Here is a 17,054-nt window from a genome sequence, read left to right on the forward strand (position 1 = left end):
AAATAATGAAGATTTATGAAAATAACATAGGAATAGGACCATTAAGTTGTCCTCGTATCTGAACATAAACCATGTCATTATCAAGATGTTGAGTTAAAGGCTGTTGGATGCATGTTATTAAACGAAAGGAATGCATATATTTATAAGACAATCAGATCAGACATAGACACATCAAAGTTGAAAACTTGAAAACAATGAATCTCTGGCAGTTATGCCTGCCAGGGGGCTATCAATAGTCTACAGCCATGTGGCTAATGTCTCTATATATGATATAAATAATGAATTCAGATATACTTGACCAAAAATGGAATCGGTTAGGATTTTTTTGTGTGTGGTTACATTTGGAGAAAAGAAATCTGGGGTTTCGATCCTGGGTGCGAAGCAGGGGGAAGGAGGAGGGACCTCACTCTGTGTGTTTGGTGCTTATTTTGTGTTCAATATATAACTAAAAGCTGTTTTAAGCTTCCATTTAATTACTTTTGCAATACAAATTATCATGGACAGAATTTCAAACTCAAAACAGTTGATTTCTAAAGCACTTTTGTTTTAAGAGTGCTATGTTTAGGAAGTATGCTTATATATAAGCACTTTTGTTGAAATTTATTGTATTAATAAATTACATCGAAATTATTAGGAATTTAGATGGCATTATAAAGTTATTTTTTTTTAAAAAAAACTATTGCAATCTATAAATTGTTTGGTTATTTCAAATACATTCAACCGAAAATTATCCTAGTTTCATACTAAATTCAAATTATTTCTTTAAAATTCCTCCATTTAAACGAAGCTAAAATGTTTCAGAAAACACAGTTGAATTTTTAATTAAATTTCGATGTAATTTTTTTAAAATAACGTTTTTAACGAGCAAATTTAAAAAAAGAATGTGTAAAAGCAAGAGCTTCTCCCCTACTAAAGTCCACTGTTCCAACCGACCAAAATTTGTATTTGGGAATTGCCAACTCATACTCTGTGTGAGGCTTATCATCCTCATCATCATCTACTACTCCACGCACTTTCAGCTTAACAGTCAACGAAACCAAAATGATCTTCCTTCTCCACCTTCCCTAAACCCAAACCCAAACCCCAACCACCATCTCCTTCTCTCTCTCTCTGAGCTCCGATGGGCAGCTCTGAAGAAACCAACAGGCCCATCTCCTTCTACGACTCGTCGTCTCCCTCCGCACCCCTCCTCTCCAAGCCCCCCAACCCAATCGACGACCCACCGCCGCCACCATCCTCACCGCCGTCTTACACCGACCAACCCGATTCAGAATCCGACCCGACGCAGTATCTCCAGATCTCCTACAACCACGGCCCACGCCCTTTCAAAGACCTCCCCTTTCTAATCATCTTCGTCCTCTTCGTCCTCGCCACCTTCGCCTTCGGAATCTTCTCCGTTTTTCACCGGAACACCAGTTACTCCAACCTCGCCTCCTTCGTCTACGACTCTGACTCCACCTCTTGCGTCAAAAATGACACTTTGACCCATCACCCCAACTGGGTCCTCCTCACTTTCTCTTCTTCCTCTTCGTCTTTTCTCAAAGATTTAACATGGACCCTCGTAATTACGTTGATTTTGAGCTTGCCCATTTGCATCAGCTTGCTGTTGCTTCTCAAGCGCTACGCTAAGCAAGTTGTCTATGTCTTTCTCCCCTTCTTCATTGTGTTCCCAATTTTCTTCAACGTGTATTGGTTCGTTGCTTGTACTCTCAGCTCAACTTGCAGCGATGCATTGCCTTTACTTTACAGAATTTTGATTTTGATATTTGTGTTTTTGGTAATTGGGGTCCTTGTGTGGATTCTTGTGGTCAATCGGCATCGAATTGATCTCACTGTGAGCATAATTAGGGTGGCCTCCGATGCACTTTCGAGGAACTTGGGTTTGTTTGGAGTCTTGCCATGTTTGACTTTGGCATTGGTGGTTTACTATGCTCCCATTGTTGTGTTCTTGGTGTTTGCGAGGTTGAATGGGAAGATTGTGCCCCGAGAATCGAACGATGTGTATACCTGTGTGTGGAAGCAAGATGGTTGGGTGCCTGCTTATTATGCATTGGCAATTCTCACTATGTTGTGGTCTCTAACTACTATGGTGGAAGCTCAGGTGTATGTGATTAGTGGGACTGTTGCTCAGTGGTACTTCACTAAGGAGGATTCAACTCCAAGGCGGATTATTAGAAGTTCTTTAAGGTGAACTATTTCTTGCTACTTTCTTTTGTCTTTCTTCTATGTTTAGAGTGATTTATATAAGTTCATATATATCTTTGTTATTCTTCAAGGTAGTTGAAACTTGCAATTGAAATGTACACTGCTCCAAACTAGATGAAACAGAGTAGTAGAGCTTTGTAAAGTTGGTGATTCACTCTGTTGAATTTCAATAGGCTAGGAAATCACAGTCAATTTACTTGCAAACAATGTTTGTATGTATATTAATCCCTTGTAGGGAAGGTAATCTGTATACATTTTTGTCTGGGAGGCCGGTGGGCCACCAATTTGTTTTCTAAGTTCCACCTATTCTGAACCAACCCGTCAGAATGACTATATTGTCTTTAATGTAAATATTTTCCAATTGTGATATAGATACTAGGCAATCTTTGTTTAGCTTGTCTTCATTGAGTCAGATGGGTACCTGCTTCTTGTTTTTTTACAAATTTGTTTTCTTGATACAATTATTCTTACTTTTCAATCATGTTCTTTATTCTTTGTTTTGTCCGTGAATCAAATCATATGCTTGTGAGAATATTAATCTGGTCAATGTGATGTTCTTTTTATCTTCTTCTTTTTTTTTCTCTGGGGGAATTGGTTGACATATTAATCACAGCCAAGATTTATGCATTACTGTACATGTCATTTGTGTTCACGATAAGATCTTCCTTTCTCATGTTCCTGTAAACACTTGCAGAAATGCCTTTGGCCCTTCCTTTGGCACAGTATGTGTATCTGGATTGCTTTTATCTGTTGTTCGAGTGGTGCGTGCCATGGTTGATGGTGCAAGACGAGAGGGTACACCTGGAATGGTGAATTTTGTATTACGCTGCTGTGTTAATGCCTTATTCTCAGCGATTGACTTCCTCAACAAGTTTACAGTCAACTTTGCGGCAATAACTGGTGAATCTTACTGTTCTTCTGCAAGGATGACATATGAGCTTCTAAAACGTAATCTTCTCTCTGCGGTGTTCGTAGAAACCATCTCCACTCGTCTACTGGCTGGAATTATTTTTGTACTCTCAGCAATATATGCAATTGCGGTATGTTGTCTTTCAAATCTCAATCATTCAGCATTCCATTGATTAGTGCATTAGGTGTGGTATGTGAGGAACCCATCCATGTATCGAACATGTGAAATCCTTGCAAGTTAGTAAAGGCTCTGCTTAGATCTCCTATTGCAATTAATGACATGTGACATTCTTACCTTTTAGTCCTCCTCCTCTGCTGCACTTTTTGGTGTGGCCTAGCTGAGCGAAGAGAGTTGAGGGTTCTCTTTTAGTTGCATCATTTTCTTTTTTAATATTTAATTCCCCTGTTTTTCCTCTTTCTTTAATATCTCCTAATAATGGATTTGCATCAACAGGTGTGTGCTATCTTAAAGGGTGTAAGCGATCTCGGGGTTGATTCGTACTTTGTGGCTCTGCTGGCATGGGTGCTGCTGATCTTGGTACTGGGTTTCTTTGTCCATGTGCTGGACAATGTAATTGACACTGTGTACGTGTGCTATGCCATAGATAGGGACAGAGGTGAGGTTTGTAAACAGGAAGTTCATGAGGTTTACGTTCACTTACCGATTAGTCGAAACCATAGACCATCATCTTTCATCTCCAGAACTCTGGGTGTATAAATTATCCTTGGATTTCAATCTTGTTTTGTTGATTTGTTCCGTGTATCAAGTTAGAATTGCCTGCCCGAAAATTGTGCATACCTTTGAGTGTTGCCTTGTACAATTTCTGAGGTTTCATCAATAAAGAAAAAAATTCCAGGCCAGTTTGAGCATCAAGCCAACTATGAACCTGTCAACCTGGTTCTTGAATCATTTGCTCCTGTGTAGGATGTAGAATGCATATGAACCCCACATCTCCATGAAGACCATAATCCAATAAGTATAGGTTCCTTAGCAGGAGGCAGTTCCTATTTGATAATCTATCACGGCGTTTCTGAGGCAGGGGGGCTTAATCCTACCCAAGTTAATTTAAGCACTGTGATCCCATTTGGTTGACATTTAGCGTAGTTTGGTGTCTTGGTGGCTTGGTCTGGACTTAGACTATTTAAATGAAATTGGTTTTGATTGAGGTTTGGTGAACTTATTTGAATGATAATTTACTAACCCTGCTATGAAATTGAGACCCCGTCGTCAATGATTTACATTTTTTTTTTAATTCTAAACTACCTTAACGTACGGGTAAAGGGATCAAACTCGAGTGCAAGTAGACAACACACTGCCTTGGCCAACCGGCCTAACCCAAATGTATATCTTGTATTTACAAATTTAAACCATGCTCTAAAATAATGAACCCGTTAATTAGTTTTCGTATTGAAATATAAAATAGTACTATTTATGGAGTGACTTCTTGATAAATAAAAGAAATAAATAACTGAAAAGATGCATAACATACAAATCCATTTTGGGAGACTTTGTAACTTTACGCATTTACAGAAAACACTACGATACCTTCTTTGAGTTGTGAAGCCAACGCTCAACAAACTCTGCAATCATGGTTCTCGAGGTTAGCCATCTTCTTCTTCGAAAGTTCAAATCTTTAGGGTTTCTATACGATATTGTATGATGATTATACTTAAATTTGATGAATTCTCAGGCCACTATGATCTGCGTCGACAATTCAGAATGGATGCGGAACGGCGATTACTCTCCGTCCAGATTACAAGCTCAAGCTGACGCTATTAATCTCATTTGTGGTGCCAAAACCCAGGTTCTTTTTCTCTTAATCAAGTTCTTCCCTTTACGAATTTTTGGTACCAGTTCAATTTTTTCAATAATGGTGTTTGTAATTGGAGTAGGCCAATCCGGAGAATACAGTTGGGGTATTAACAATGGCGGGCAAAGGGGTTCGCGTGTTGGCCACTCCAACCTCTGATCTTGGCAGGATTTTGGCTTGCATGCACGGTATTTTCATTCATTACTAATTTGCTTGTGTTATATGATTCTGATTGGAAAACTTTATATGTTTGCCTTGCTTATAGAGTCAAATAGCTGATAAAAATATATCTTTGAAGCAGTTAAGAATGGTTTTGGTTGAGTATAAATGATCTTGCTCAAGGGGGGCATTGGTCTTTAGAAAAGCCATATGGGAGCACAAAATAATAATTGAATGTTGTTACTTTTGGTTTTAAAGACAATGTTGAAAGGGCTTACTACTAGAAAATATCTATGCATTTGAGATTGGGTCTTACTATATACACTGTGAGAAAGTAACAAGAGATGGTTAGGCCTCTGCTTGACTCTTGACTATGATTCATTTTCTTTTGGATGCTGGTTGTTAATATTTTAGTTTAATGGGTACTCTCTCCTCTCTTCTTATTTTTCTATCTCTAATTCCTTATATATAGGTCTGGAGATGGGAGGTGAGATGAACATAACAGCTGCGATCCAAGTAGCTCAGTTGGCTCTTAAGCATCGCCAAAACAAAAACCAACAGCAGCGGATTATAGTTTTTGCTGGGAGGTATAGATATTGCTGACTTCTGACTTTCCCCTTTCCGTTTTTCTTTATATTTTCTTGCTGACCTCTAACTTATTTGCTGCCTATTCAGTCCTGTCAAATATGAAAAGAAGGTGTTGGAAACAATTGGAAAGAAACTGAAAAAGAACAGTGTTGCTCTTGATATTGTTGATTTCGGTGAAGAGGATGATGGGAAGCCAGAGAAGCTGGAGGCCCTTCTGTCTGCTGTTAATAACAATGACAGCAGTCATATAGTACATGTCCCTCCTGGTCCAATGGCTCTCTCTGATGTTCTTATAAGGTGCAGTTTTTAATTTTTGCCCATGTCTGTTTATATGTAAGCGTATAACCAATTTTAAAATTATGTGTCACTGGAACTAATTGGAATATATGTTTAGATTCATGATACTGTTTATAAAAACGATGCATGTTAAACGAAGGAAGAACAGAAAAGTGAGAATAAGAGGTATTGAAAAGACAAGAGGAGAATTTGTGGAAGAATATGTATATAAGCTCAAAGTATTATTTGCCAAATTACTTTTCAGAAATTAATAGGCATAAGTTTCTAATTTTCTTTCTATCTTCACATATGTTTTACGTGTCATGGCCAATTTTTGCTTGTTGAATAACACTGTGAACACATCACACTAGATCACTCTTATTATATGTCTCCAGTGATGATTTTTTTCCCCTATTTTATGGCAGTACACCTGTATTCACTGGCGATGGAGAAGGAGGAAGTGGCTTTGCAGTGGCAGCAGCAGCAGCAACTGCAGCTGCTATTGGTGGTGGTTCTGGCTACGATTTTGGCGTAGATCCCAATATTGATCCTGAGCTTGCTCTTGCCCTTAGAGTTTCTATGGAGGAGGAAAGGGCTAGGCAAGAAGCTGCTGCCAAAAGAGCTGCTGAAGAAGCTGGTAGACAAGAAAAAGGAGAGGAACCATCCTCCAAATCAGAGGATGTAACCATGACAGATCAAGCCAATGTTTCTTCTTCCAACGAGGATAAGAAACTTATTGATGATGCGGTTGGTTTCAATTTGCTTGTGTAGTTCTTAAAGTCTATATAATTGTTGGTTTTTATGTCATCATTAGTTATCATTTAAAGAACTGCTGTAATCCAAATTGGCCTTGTCTCGTGATATGTGTGATAGGTTGATGAGAATGACTTGCTGAAGGAGGCTCTTGCAATGTCAATGAATATCTCTGGAACTGGTCATTCAGCAGGTGATACTGAGATGTCAGAGGCAACTAGTGGAGATCAGGAGTTGGCTTTAGGTGTGTTTTTCTATTTCGTATATCTCAAATTATTTAGTTGTGTGTGGTAACTTTAGTTTCTTGTACTTGATTACTTGTGGAAATTGATGTACAATGTGTTTGTGTTTATTCCATTCCATGCACAATTGAGGGAACCCTATAGAAAGCTTAATTAAGGGACAGTGCCACTTCGTATTGTATTTCAATGACATTAAGTATTCTTGTGCAATTATTCCTTTCATTTGTACAAGTATTCTTGTACGATTTTTGAAGGTCACAATCCTTTCATTTTAATAGATTCTAGTTTATCTCTACAACTATTTGACTTCATATTCCTCCTTTTTTTTCCTTTTGATAAGCAACTTGGTAGCAATACCATCAGATGAATAATCCATTCATAGGTTTATACTTAGCAGTTCTTTCTCTTTACATGTTGAGTGGTCTACTTTCTTCATGTGTTCCACTGTGGGCTGTTCTTACTAGTGGTATCCTTTACTGAATCCCAAATCTATGAGTTATGAGTTCATGTAATTCATAGTCATTGCCATCGACGCTTAGCTGCCCCGAGACTAATTTGGTGAAGTTGGGCATCAGAATGTGATCACCTATGGTGTGGCTTTTTATTGATTGATTTTTATGTTTTACCTTGTGTCTGGTTAATATGGAATTTGATTTGCCAATATTCGGAACATTGACAGAGATATGTGATAATATTTGTTATTTTTGCATGCTTATTATATCTTTGCTGCATGCAGCTCTTCAAATGTCCATGCAGGAAAGTGCCGGAGAGCCCTCATCCCAGTCCGATGTCAGCAAGGTGTTGGAGGACCAGTCTTTTCTTTCATCTATCCTTGAATCAGTATGTCCAGTTGAACCTAGCCTGTGGTACTATATGTATAGCTATGTTTCTGTTTTTCTGATATGTTATTTTTTCCTTACAGCTTCCGGGAGTTGACCCCAATGATCCTTCAGTGAAAGATCTTCTTGCATCTCTGAAGAATCAGTCCGAGGTATGTTCACAAACCTTACACATAAAACTTCATGGGTAACGGGTTATGACTTTGATTATTCTATGTCATAAAGTTCATCTTTTGACTTGGTGTTAAGATCTATTATTGCGAGTTTCTAGATCTACCAACTAATGATAGTTTTTCCTTTCCTGTAATCGCTAGCCCCAACAAAAGGATGAAGAAGAACCATCGAACAAGGACAAATGAAAATGTTACTAGAACGACTTTTGTATCTTCGAAGTAAGCGTTCAAATTCAGAATCCAATTCTAACTATGATGAGGCCTTCTCTGTGTTGACCTAGATTGATTTTCTCAGAAGCATCTGTTTCCTCTGTCGCAGATCAATGAGCTATTCGTTCCAGGGGAAGGCTTATTTATGTTGTGGGAAGATGATACAGAAACAGATGCAGATTAGGTTTTCTGAGATTATGTTACAAGTTAATCAAGTTATGCTGCATGTTTTTTGTAATGTAAGCAATGGGATGAACTGTGGCAAACTTCATGGCGTCATGTATGGTTGTTTTAATTGACAAAAAGGGAGAGAAGAAAAGAACAAATAAATTTCCGGATGCTTTAACTTTGCTCCATCATAATTTGGTTGTTCTCAATCATTCAGCTGTTGTTCAATCAAATTTACGCCATCATATAACAGCTCATCGAAACCACCCTCTTTTATTGGCTTCTAATAGAATGGCTACTTGGTATGGATGCCTTTTCGTTTGGAGCTTCCAATCTAAAGCTTTGCTTCTCATTGTTTAGATGTAATTTTTTGGTGCTTAGGCCCCCTTACCCACGAGACGAACTTGGTCTCTGCAGGAGCTTTTAGAGCCTTTCCATTCCAAGAACTTTCTAATGCATCGAGGTTTGCATTTGGTAACCGCTGTAAAACTCTTGATTACTTTTTCAATGCAAAGGTCATAAAGAATTTTAAAAGCTGATCCAGCCACCATGCTTGACCTTCTTCTGTGGCCTTATCCCTGGTTTTCGCATAGATTTGCTGGTTACCTGGTTTTGCACGAAAATTATATTTGCCTCTATAATTGCTAGATTTATATATATATATAATACAAGCGATAGTTTAAACTACTATAAATTAATTTAATCTACGAAGATGATGATTCAAACTTTAGTGCAAAAGGGCGAGTTCACTGTCCTAATCAACTGGCTTAACTCATGTCTGCTTCTGTTGATAGTTGGGTAGGCATTATGCTATCAGATCAATGTGAACCACCATTTAAGTACTTCCATTAAAAAGAAGCTGAGATTTGTTGAAATGGTATCAAATCCAGGTCATATTATTCATAACTAAACGTTGCATTGAGCATGCGTACATATACATGAGGCCTATAAACTGAGACCCAAGAAATCAAATGAGCCACACCCACAAGTTGTGGGGGCTGATGGAGCTTTTTGTCAAGGGGCAGGGTCTTTCACATGAAAGGGCATGTTTCCCCATACGCGTCCATCCATGCACTTCCCTCTTCTTGTATGCAGATTTTCCTGGATTTTAGTGCTTGGTATTTTCTACCCTTTCTCTCTCTCTCAGATGTGTCATGTTTATCGCAAATATTAGGTGTGGATTTTGCTCCATTATTTTATGGGATGAATGTTGGGTTGTTGCTCCTATCTTCAACAGTTTTTAAAGACAAATTTGTGGAAGAACTCAAGCTTTGCAATAATTATGAATATAAAAACAAGCAGAATATGATAAAACAAGTGGGCACTGGGCAGGCAAGTGAACCTAAACAGAAAAAAAAAACTCTAATTGGAGGCACATACATTGACTCATTTTCACCCGAGAAATTCTATTCTTTTTTCATTTTTTATCTGTAGTCCCCCCCCTTCCCTTCTTTTACTGCATAAGGTGATGAATTCTCTTTCTTTTTCTCCTTTGCTTTCACGCAAAGACTCATAGAAGAACACAGATATTTAGACTGAATGGGATGGGAGATTGGGATGTGGGTGACGATCCAAGATGGGACCAGCATACCATCTATATTAAGAAAATTTATATATTCAGGTCAATATGGCATTTCAGTAATTGGGTTAATGAACCTTGCACTAATTTGCTATTGCAGTTTGTGCTCCGATCGTTTCTTTTGCTGTTGTAATTTAGGGTATGGACGATGTGTTTATACTTCAGGATATAGGATTAATAAACATACACGTGTTAACACTACGTCGACATCATGTTACATGCCATCACGATCACACCGAGGAATTACTTGTCGGAAAAGGACCTTGTACCCTCAGTTTTCCATATACAATTCTCAGCACTATAAATTACTGGAAATGGGGTAAGAATTCAAGTTTAACTGCTTACAATGAGTATACAAAGTCCATTGCATGAGATGAGTGAGAAAGAGTTAAATTTCAACCAAGTCTGCTACTTTTTTCCCCATTGCGCCAACAGAACAAATTCATTGGATAACGAAGACAATTAATGGTTGGGATAAAATTATATGCCTTCAAATAGACATATATTAAAAGCTAAAGAAAATTTTGATTAGTCATTAAGCTGCAGGTATGTTGCCTTAAGCTGTATGTACTACTACTTTCGTAACACCTTCCTAACATTCTCTGTATCGTTCTAATTTTATCAGATGACATCTTACGATGGTCCTTATCGACTCTCAAATAAAACCCGGAAATCAAAAACTTGTGATTGGTTAAAATATGAAGTTAAATACAGACATTTGGGTGTAAATATACGAACATGGTAAAAAAAAACTCACCTGGAAGGGGAGACAAGAGCCCGAGTGTTACCAACCCAACGACAAACTAAATCTACTAACTTAAGGGCAACTTGGTCATTGAAAATGAGTGTGCACAGCATAGATAGATCTAGCATGGAGAAAGTTGTAATATAAGTGAACATTAATGGGCATTTGAGCAACCCTATCTTTATATAAAGAGCAAAGCACAACTTCGAAGACTCAGCCTCAAGAGTCTCAGCAGAGCAGCAGCAGCAGCAGCAGTTCCCCCTTCTTCAATTTCAAGTTTTCAACAACCATGGCAATGGCATTCAAGATGGTACAAAGTCAATTAATTTCTTTAAATATTTAATTGCTTCTTCATTTTTTTTTATTTCAATAAATATAATTTGCTCTCAATTTTTAGCTCAACCCCTGAAGAATGCTGATCCTTCTTCTAACTTGTGGGTTTTAATCTGTTGTGGCAATTATAGGCTACAACTGGGATGTGGGTTACAGATGAGTGCAAGAGCTCATTCATGGAGATGAAATGGAAGAAGGTCCACAGGTACATAGTGTTCAAGATTGATGAAGGATCAAGGCTGGTCACTGTTGATAAGGTTGGAGGGCCTGGTGAGAGCTATGATGATCTGGCAGCCTCCTTGCCCAAAGATGATTGCAGATATGCTGTCTTTGACTTTGATTTTGTCACTGTTGATAATTGCAGGAAGAGCAAACTCTTCTTCATTGCTTGGTCAGTATATATTTTCATCATTTCTATTTCTTTTTAAATTTCCATGCTTATCATCAAGATCAAAATTTGTATATTAATGTCTTAATTTTGTCTGTCTTCTGGCAATCATTGAAATTGTACCTAATTAGGCCTACCCAATTGAGAGGCATCACACACCTAATTTTGGATTTCTGATAAAATATTTGTTTACATGGGGACATCAGAAACTAAACCCTTTTTATATTTTGGAAAATGGGTTATTCTCCTAATGATGATTTATGCAGTTAAGCATTTTGTATTAGGGGGATTTAGAGGTGATGGGAATTTGGGTTTTTTTGGCAGGTCACCAAGTGCATCAAGAATTAGGGCAAAAATTCTGTATGCAACCTCCAAAGCTGGGCTGAGGAGAGTTCTGGATGGCATCAGCTATGAACTCCAGGCCACTGATCCAACTGAGATGGGGATGGATGTGATCAAGGACAGAGCCAAATAATTGTGATTAGAGCAGCTTATTTATGTTCTGGGAATCTTACTTTATATTTAATAACTCCAACCACATGGGTTTTTTTCCTTCTTCTTTTTATTTTTCTTGTTGGTGGCATCTTTTAATTTTCACCTTCTTTAGATTTTTGGCACTAATGTAAGTTAATCCTCTAATTTTTGTAATAATAATAATAATTGTGTGCTGCTAATTAACCACAAAGTACTTGTTCATGTAATTACTTTGTCTTGGAGAAAAGGTGGATTGGATTGGATTTTGGTGTAACTTTCAAATGAATGTTAGATGTGCCTTTGTGATTTTGATGCCACAACACTTTATGTATGTATGCCTTTCTGAGAGAGTAAATGAGACTTTGGCAAAATGACCCTTCACTTTGTTAACAAAAAGATGGTGTTTTGTGGTGTGGTAGGTCAAACTGACCTCTCACTTTGTTTTTTCTTTTTCTTTTAATACATATCTTTTCCAGAAAGTTGTAGCAAATCGTGTGCCATGATTCATTGGTTTCCATCACTTTTTTAGAACCCGTTTGCCCACAATGTTGACTACACACTCGCATTTTGATGGTTTTGATGGGTGAGTCTAAACTTAATCGGATATGATTTGATCTTTGAGGTACGGGGGGGAATAAGTACTTCCCCGCTCTAAACATCAAAAGGGCGGACCAAAAATAACATGATAATCCCCGTATAGAAATGTTGCGGGCCGGGACAGTTGTCGTGAACTACTCGTCGTTCACTCATAACTCACGGCTAGTTGTCATTTGTAAACAACACGAATAATAGTCATGAGTGAACGACTTACAGATATTGATGTGATGCGATCAACAATTGTAGTTTTTATGAGTGAACGACTTATAAGTGTTGCTGCAAGTGTAAACACTATGTGCATCAACACAGCAAAAGAGTGTGTCTAGGATATATTCATATTACTCTGATGCAAAAAAATCAACAATAGTTGGCTCTTGAAATATTCATAAGACTGTTAAAAAGGCATGGGTTCTAGGGTTGGGGAAGAAAGCAGGAAAGTAATGGGGATTTGATGTCATGGGCCACCATTGAAAAAACCTCAATCATGTTTTGGCATCTTCTTGTTAACTTTATCCTCTGAAATTCTTATTACCACCTTCCGTTTTCGTTGTCATGATAATAATTCTTTATTTGTTGATTACATTTGGGGCTGTTACAACCACCATCACATTGTAACACTGTTTTAATGGAGTTGCACAATTATTCCACATGATTTGAGTGGCGTGCCTTGTGCTAACTCCTACGAAAAAAACATCGAATTTGGCGCTTTATCCGTCTTGTAACGTCTTGGTTGTATTGTTAAAATTTATTTAGTAAAATTAGCTATTTGATTGAGACTGCTAATTTTGAGTTTGCTTCCAAAGGTATACAATTATGGAGTACTAAAAAAAGAGTATACAATTAGGAAACACTTGAAATGTGTACTAAAATTTTGAATTATTTCTGATAAAAGTGCTTTCAACAAAAACACATATAAACAAAATTGCTTGCTAAAAATACAGAGTATGAGATGACTTAGTACTTATGTATGGTGCAATAAACGACAAAAGCCCAAAGTAAGAATTTGGATCAAAACCTCAAAGCAAGTATTGGACCAGAGCCCTAAACAAAAATACAATCCAAAACCCAAATTGCCAACCCAAGAATACAAAACAGCGAAGCCCCGCTACCGCAACTGCCACCGCCGTAAACTAACCATGACGACCACCACCAACACTGGGCACCCACCAAAAACAAAACCCTATCACAGACAACCCAAAAACATAAGTGAATTGAAAAACAACACATGAGTTGTTAACATGCATTCTTTCAAAAACACATGAGAATTTGTATCCCTCCAAAGTGTAAAATACTCTAAACAAAACGACCCATTTCAAGAGTAAAACGGCACAGCCCAACCAAACATTGGAACTTCAGACTAGTTGGGCCTACTGTAGAAGCTTCGGTCCAATTACAAAAATCCGCGCCAATTACGCCTTTGACTGTTTTTCGGATCGTTGAGTCAAACAGAAACCTCAAACTCGGATTTGTCGTCGAACGTACCTGTCCGTCCAACCGCAGACAAAAACTTTCCAGCTAACAACCAAAACAGTGTCAGCTGACGTCATCATCCGGCAGTGGACATTGAACTCGCGGGACCCACCCCGTCTGCGGGCACATGACTGAAACGAAATGATCGAGAGCGTCCGCCACGCGACCCCTTAACATGCGGCGTGTCTAGTCGCCGAACACTGGCCCAGTCAATGATCATCTCACGTTCCGAGACGCTATCATGACCGTTGGATCGAGCTGAAGGTAACAGTGTCAGTGGAAAAAGCGATCTTGCAGAAAGTGCTGGACCACTCGCCTGCAGAGTACGTCCCCAACAACCTCTGATCACTTTGACCTTTAATTAAGCCCGTAAACATAAAAAGGAGCAGTTGGTAATTTACTTTCATTAATGTGATAAATGTGTTTTTTTCTTTTCTTCTGATTATTGGTATAAAAGTTTGTTTGATTATCTTTGTCTAATAATTGTAATAATTGTTGAAATTTGCATCCGAATTTGACATGAGTCGCTGCACAATCCCAGCAGGTAAATCTCCCAATTAGCATGTATGAACGAAATTGATGAAAAGTTTATCATACAAATTATAAGAGCCTGTGATTAATCATTTGCATGATCCAAGACCACAATTGTGCAAAAAAGCAAAACAATAATCTAAGATTGAGTTTGATAACCATTTCGGAGTTTCTATTTCTTCATTTTCAAACGAGCCTTAGCAGAAATTATTTCAACAATCTTAACAAAAATTAATTTACGTGAATGAACATTGTTGGAAGATCATAAAATGTAACACAACAATTCTAAACATTTACAAATTACATGTAGTGCAATTAGTGGTGAAGCCAGAACTTGACCCACTCATTTTATCCATATCTTTAATTAGGTGTGTAGAAGGAGATATAAAGAAAAATCAGTTAATAACTACTCATAACTAGCAATTATAGAAGAGTGCTACTATTTCACCCCCTGTCCTATTTTCCCACCCACCTTATCTTTAAAATTTTAAGGACAAATGTAGCTCTTTGTAAAATGACTTTTAAAGACTTATGCCACCTCATTAAAATTTAACCCAACATATTGAAATTTTTTCTTAATCAAAAAGAAAAAAAAAAAACTCTAATGTAACTTAACAATTTGAACCTTAACTCCTGCCGTCATTGACTCTTTTTTTTCTTTTTTTTCCCTATCTCTTCAACCTCTCCCCCTTTCCTACTTGTTTTGTTTGCAACATCTTTCCCCAATCGTCTTTTTTTTTTTGTCAACATCTCCCCCAATCTGTTTTAGTCTTCTTCTTTTTTTCCTTATTTCCTATACTTGCAACTTCTCCACCCAATTGTAGAGGTTTGGTTTTTCCTTCTTCCTTCCTAAACCCTAAACAAACTCTCCAAAACAGAAGAATTTTTTTTCGATGTACTCTCTTTATAATGGCTTAACTAATCTTTACATAATAATCAAAATCGTTCAAATTCAATTTAATTCAATTTAAGGTGACCTTTCTTTCTCAGCCTTGTCTTCTTATACGCCATCTACATTTGTCATTGCTTCATACAGCCTCTCCTAACAAACCCTCCAACTCAAGAATGAGACCACCCTCCCATTCTCAGGTCCCAACCCCGAATTTTCTCAAGCCACCACCAAAACCAACCAAACTTAGAGAAAGGAAGAGGGAAAAAAAAAACCTATACAATTGGGTGGAGAAACCGTAGAGAAAGAAAGAAGGAAAAAGAAAAGCAAAGAAGAATAACGATTGTATGAGTTAATTGTTAAGTTCCATTAAGCTTCTTTTTTTATGTTTTAAATTATTACATTTGATAAAAAGAAAATAATAATTAAAGGGTATTTTAGGAATAATGGTGGGTGGAAAGATAGGATTATGTTGTTTAAAATTTATATGGTGGTTGGAAAGATAAGGTGGGTGGGGCAATAGGACAGGGGGGTGGAAATAGCAGCACTCTTATAGAAGTATATTTTTTTAAGGTGTTCCTCTAAGCTAAAGCTTGCTATCATGTAAACTCTTACTGCAAAACTTATGCTTCGTTCTTTCAGATTTCCGAGGTCATTGCTGAAGCAATTGACAATCTTTCTGCTTTTATTCTGTGTAGTATAATTTGTACTATAATTTGTGTTTGATTAGTCTTTAGTTTCTTGGCTTGATTGATTTCTCAATTGTTTGATAAGTTAAGTTAGGTACGGCCGAACTAACAGTTAGGAGGGGGCATGTTTCCATAGGCAACACCATGGAAGAAAAAACATGCTCCCCTCCTTTGGTACACTTTTTGTTCGGCCATACTTAACTCAAGTTACCCAACTAAGAAATCAATCAAACAAAGAAATAAAAAGGTAATCAAACACAAATTCCAATATAAATTAAACCCAAAAAAAAAAAAAAAAAAGTTCAAAATTTGTGAATTTCTTCAACTATGTAGGTCCTCCGAAATCTGAAAGAAGGAAGCATAAGTTTCGTAGTAAAGAGTTTAATTGATAGCAAGCTTTAGCTTAAAGGAACACCCACCTAAATAAAAAGTTACCGAATTTCCATTCCAACATGAATATATAGTGGATTTGTATTATGTTGCTAGAACCTCTTGCATCTCTCATAGGTAATAATTAACTACCTAAAACCCCAAATGATTACATAATTAAACTTTATTTATCATATTTTGATATCTTTAAACATTGAATCCTAGCTCCATCTCTAACCAAAATAAATCATGAATGTTGATTACACGACTCTGTTGTCATATGTTTTTTGATTTAGCTTTCAAATGACACTTATTTCATGACAAATGACATCTAAAGTTGAATGATCAAATTCCCTACATCTAAAACTGAATGATCATCCACTTTACTTCAATACTCATAGTAGGTATATCTCTCAATTAGCATGTATGTACGAAATGGATGAAAATATCACACAAAATAGATGAACCCATACTTAATCATTTGCATGATACTAGAGAAAATGAAGTGTACAAAATCTAGCATGCAATGAATATGAGAATTTATGCACTATTTTGGTGGATATTGTTTGCCTTCTTCTCGATAATGAATATAAGAATTTATGCACACTGCAATATACTGCTATTTGTGGGAATATACGTACTCCTACTTACATGATA

General features: G+C 37.2%; 3 protein-coding genes across 5 annotated transcripts; all 3 read left to right on the forward strand.

Annotated features, from left to right (window-relative positions):
• The first annotated feature begins 956 nt into the window (after nucleotides 1–956).
• Nucleotides 957–3,975, forward strand: LOC110753781 (Plasma-membrane choline transporter family protein). The gene is made up of 3 exons (XM_021954752.2): nucleotides 957–2,187; nucleotides 2,900–3,245; nucleotides 3,569–3,975. Exons 1-3 carry the CDS (start codon nucleotides 1,121–1,123, stop codon nucleotides 3,830–3,832), a joined length of 1,677 nt encoding a protein of 558 aa, XP_021810444.2. The 5' UTR covers nucleotides 957–1,120; the 3' UTR covers nucleotides 3,833–3,975.
• A 580-nt stretch (nucleotides 3,976–4,555) lies between these two features.
• RPN10 (regulatory particle non-ATPase 10) lies at nucleotides 4,556–8,527 on the forward strand. Of its 3 annotated transcripts, none has more exons than XM_021954770.2 (11): nucleotides 4,556–4,715; nucleotides 4,806–4,919; nucleotides 5,008–5,113; nucleotides 5,557–5,671; nucleotides 5,760–5,969; nucleotides 6,374–6,695; nucleotides 6,822–6,945; nucleotides 7,680–7,783; nucleotides 7,866–7,934; nucleotides 8,097–8,174; nucleotides 8,251–8,527. In XM_021954770.2, exons 1-10 carry the CDS (start codon nucleotides 4,704–4,706, stop codon nucleotides 8,139–8,141), a joined length of 1,221 nt encoding a protein of 406 aa, XP_021810462.1. In that variant the 5' UTR covers nucleotides 4,556–4,703; the 3' UTR covers nucleotides 8,142–8,174; nucleotides 8,251–8,527. The 3 variants fall into 3 exon arrangements, with proteins under 3 accessions (XP_021810462.1, XP_021810463.1, XP_021810461.1); XM_021954771.2 differs by having other exon boundaries at nucleotides 8,254–8,527; XM_021954769.2 differs by having other exon boundaries at nucleotides 8,275–8,527.
• A 2,282-nt stretch (nucleotides 8,528–10,809) lies between these two features.
• Nucleotides 10,810–12,063, forward strand: LOC110753725 (actin-depolymerizing factor 5). Its single transcript, XM_021954672.2, has 3 exons — nucleotides 10,810–10,967; nucleotides 11,122–11,381; nucleotides 11,703–12,063. Exons 1-3 carry the CDS (start codon nucleotides 10,947–10,949, stop codon nucleotides 11,851–11,853), a joined length of 432 nt encoding a protein of 143 aa, XP_021810364.1. The 5' UTR covers nucleotides 10,810–10,946; the 3' UTR covers nucleotides 11,854–12,063.
• Nucleotides 12,064–17,054: the final 4,991 nt, after the last annotated feature.

This window comes from Prunus avium, chromosome 8 (genome assembly GCF_965620075.1).
Source record: "Prunus avium chromosome 8, drPruAviu1.hap1.1, whole genome shotgun sequence".
Taxonomy (NCBI): Eukaryota; Viridiplantae; Streptophyta; class Magnoliopsida; order Rosales; family Rosaceae; genus Prunus; species Prunus avium.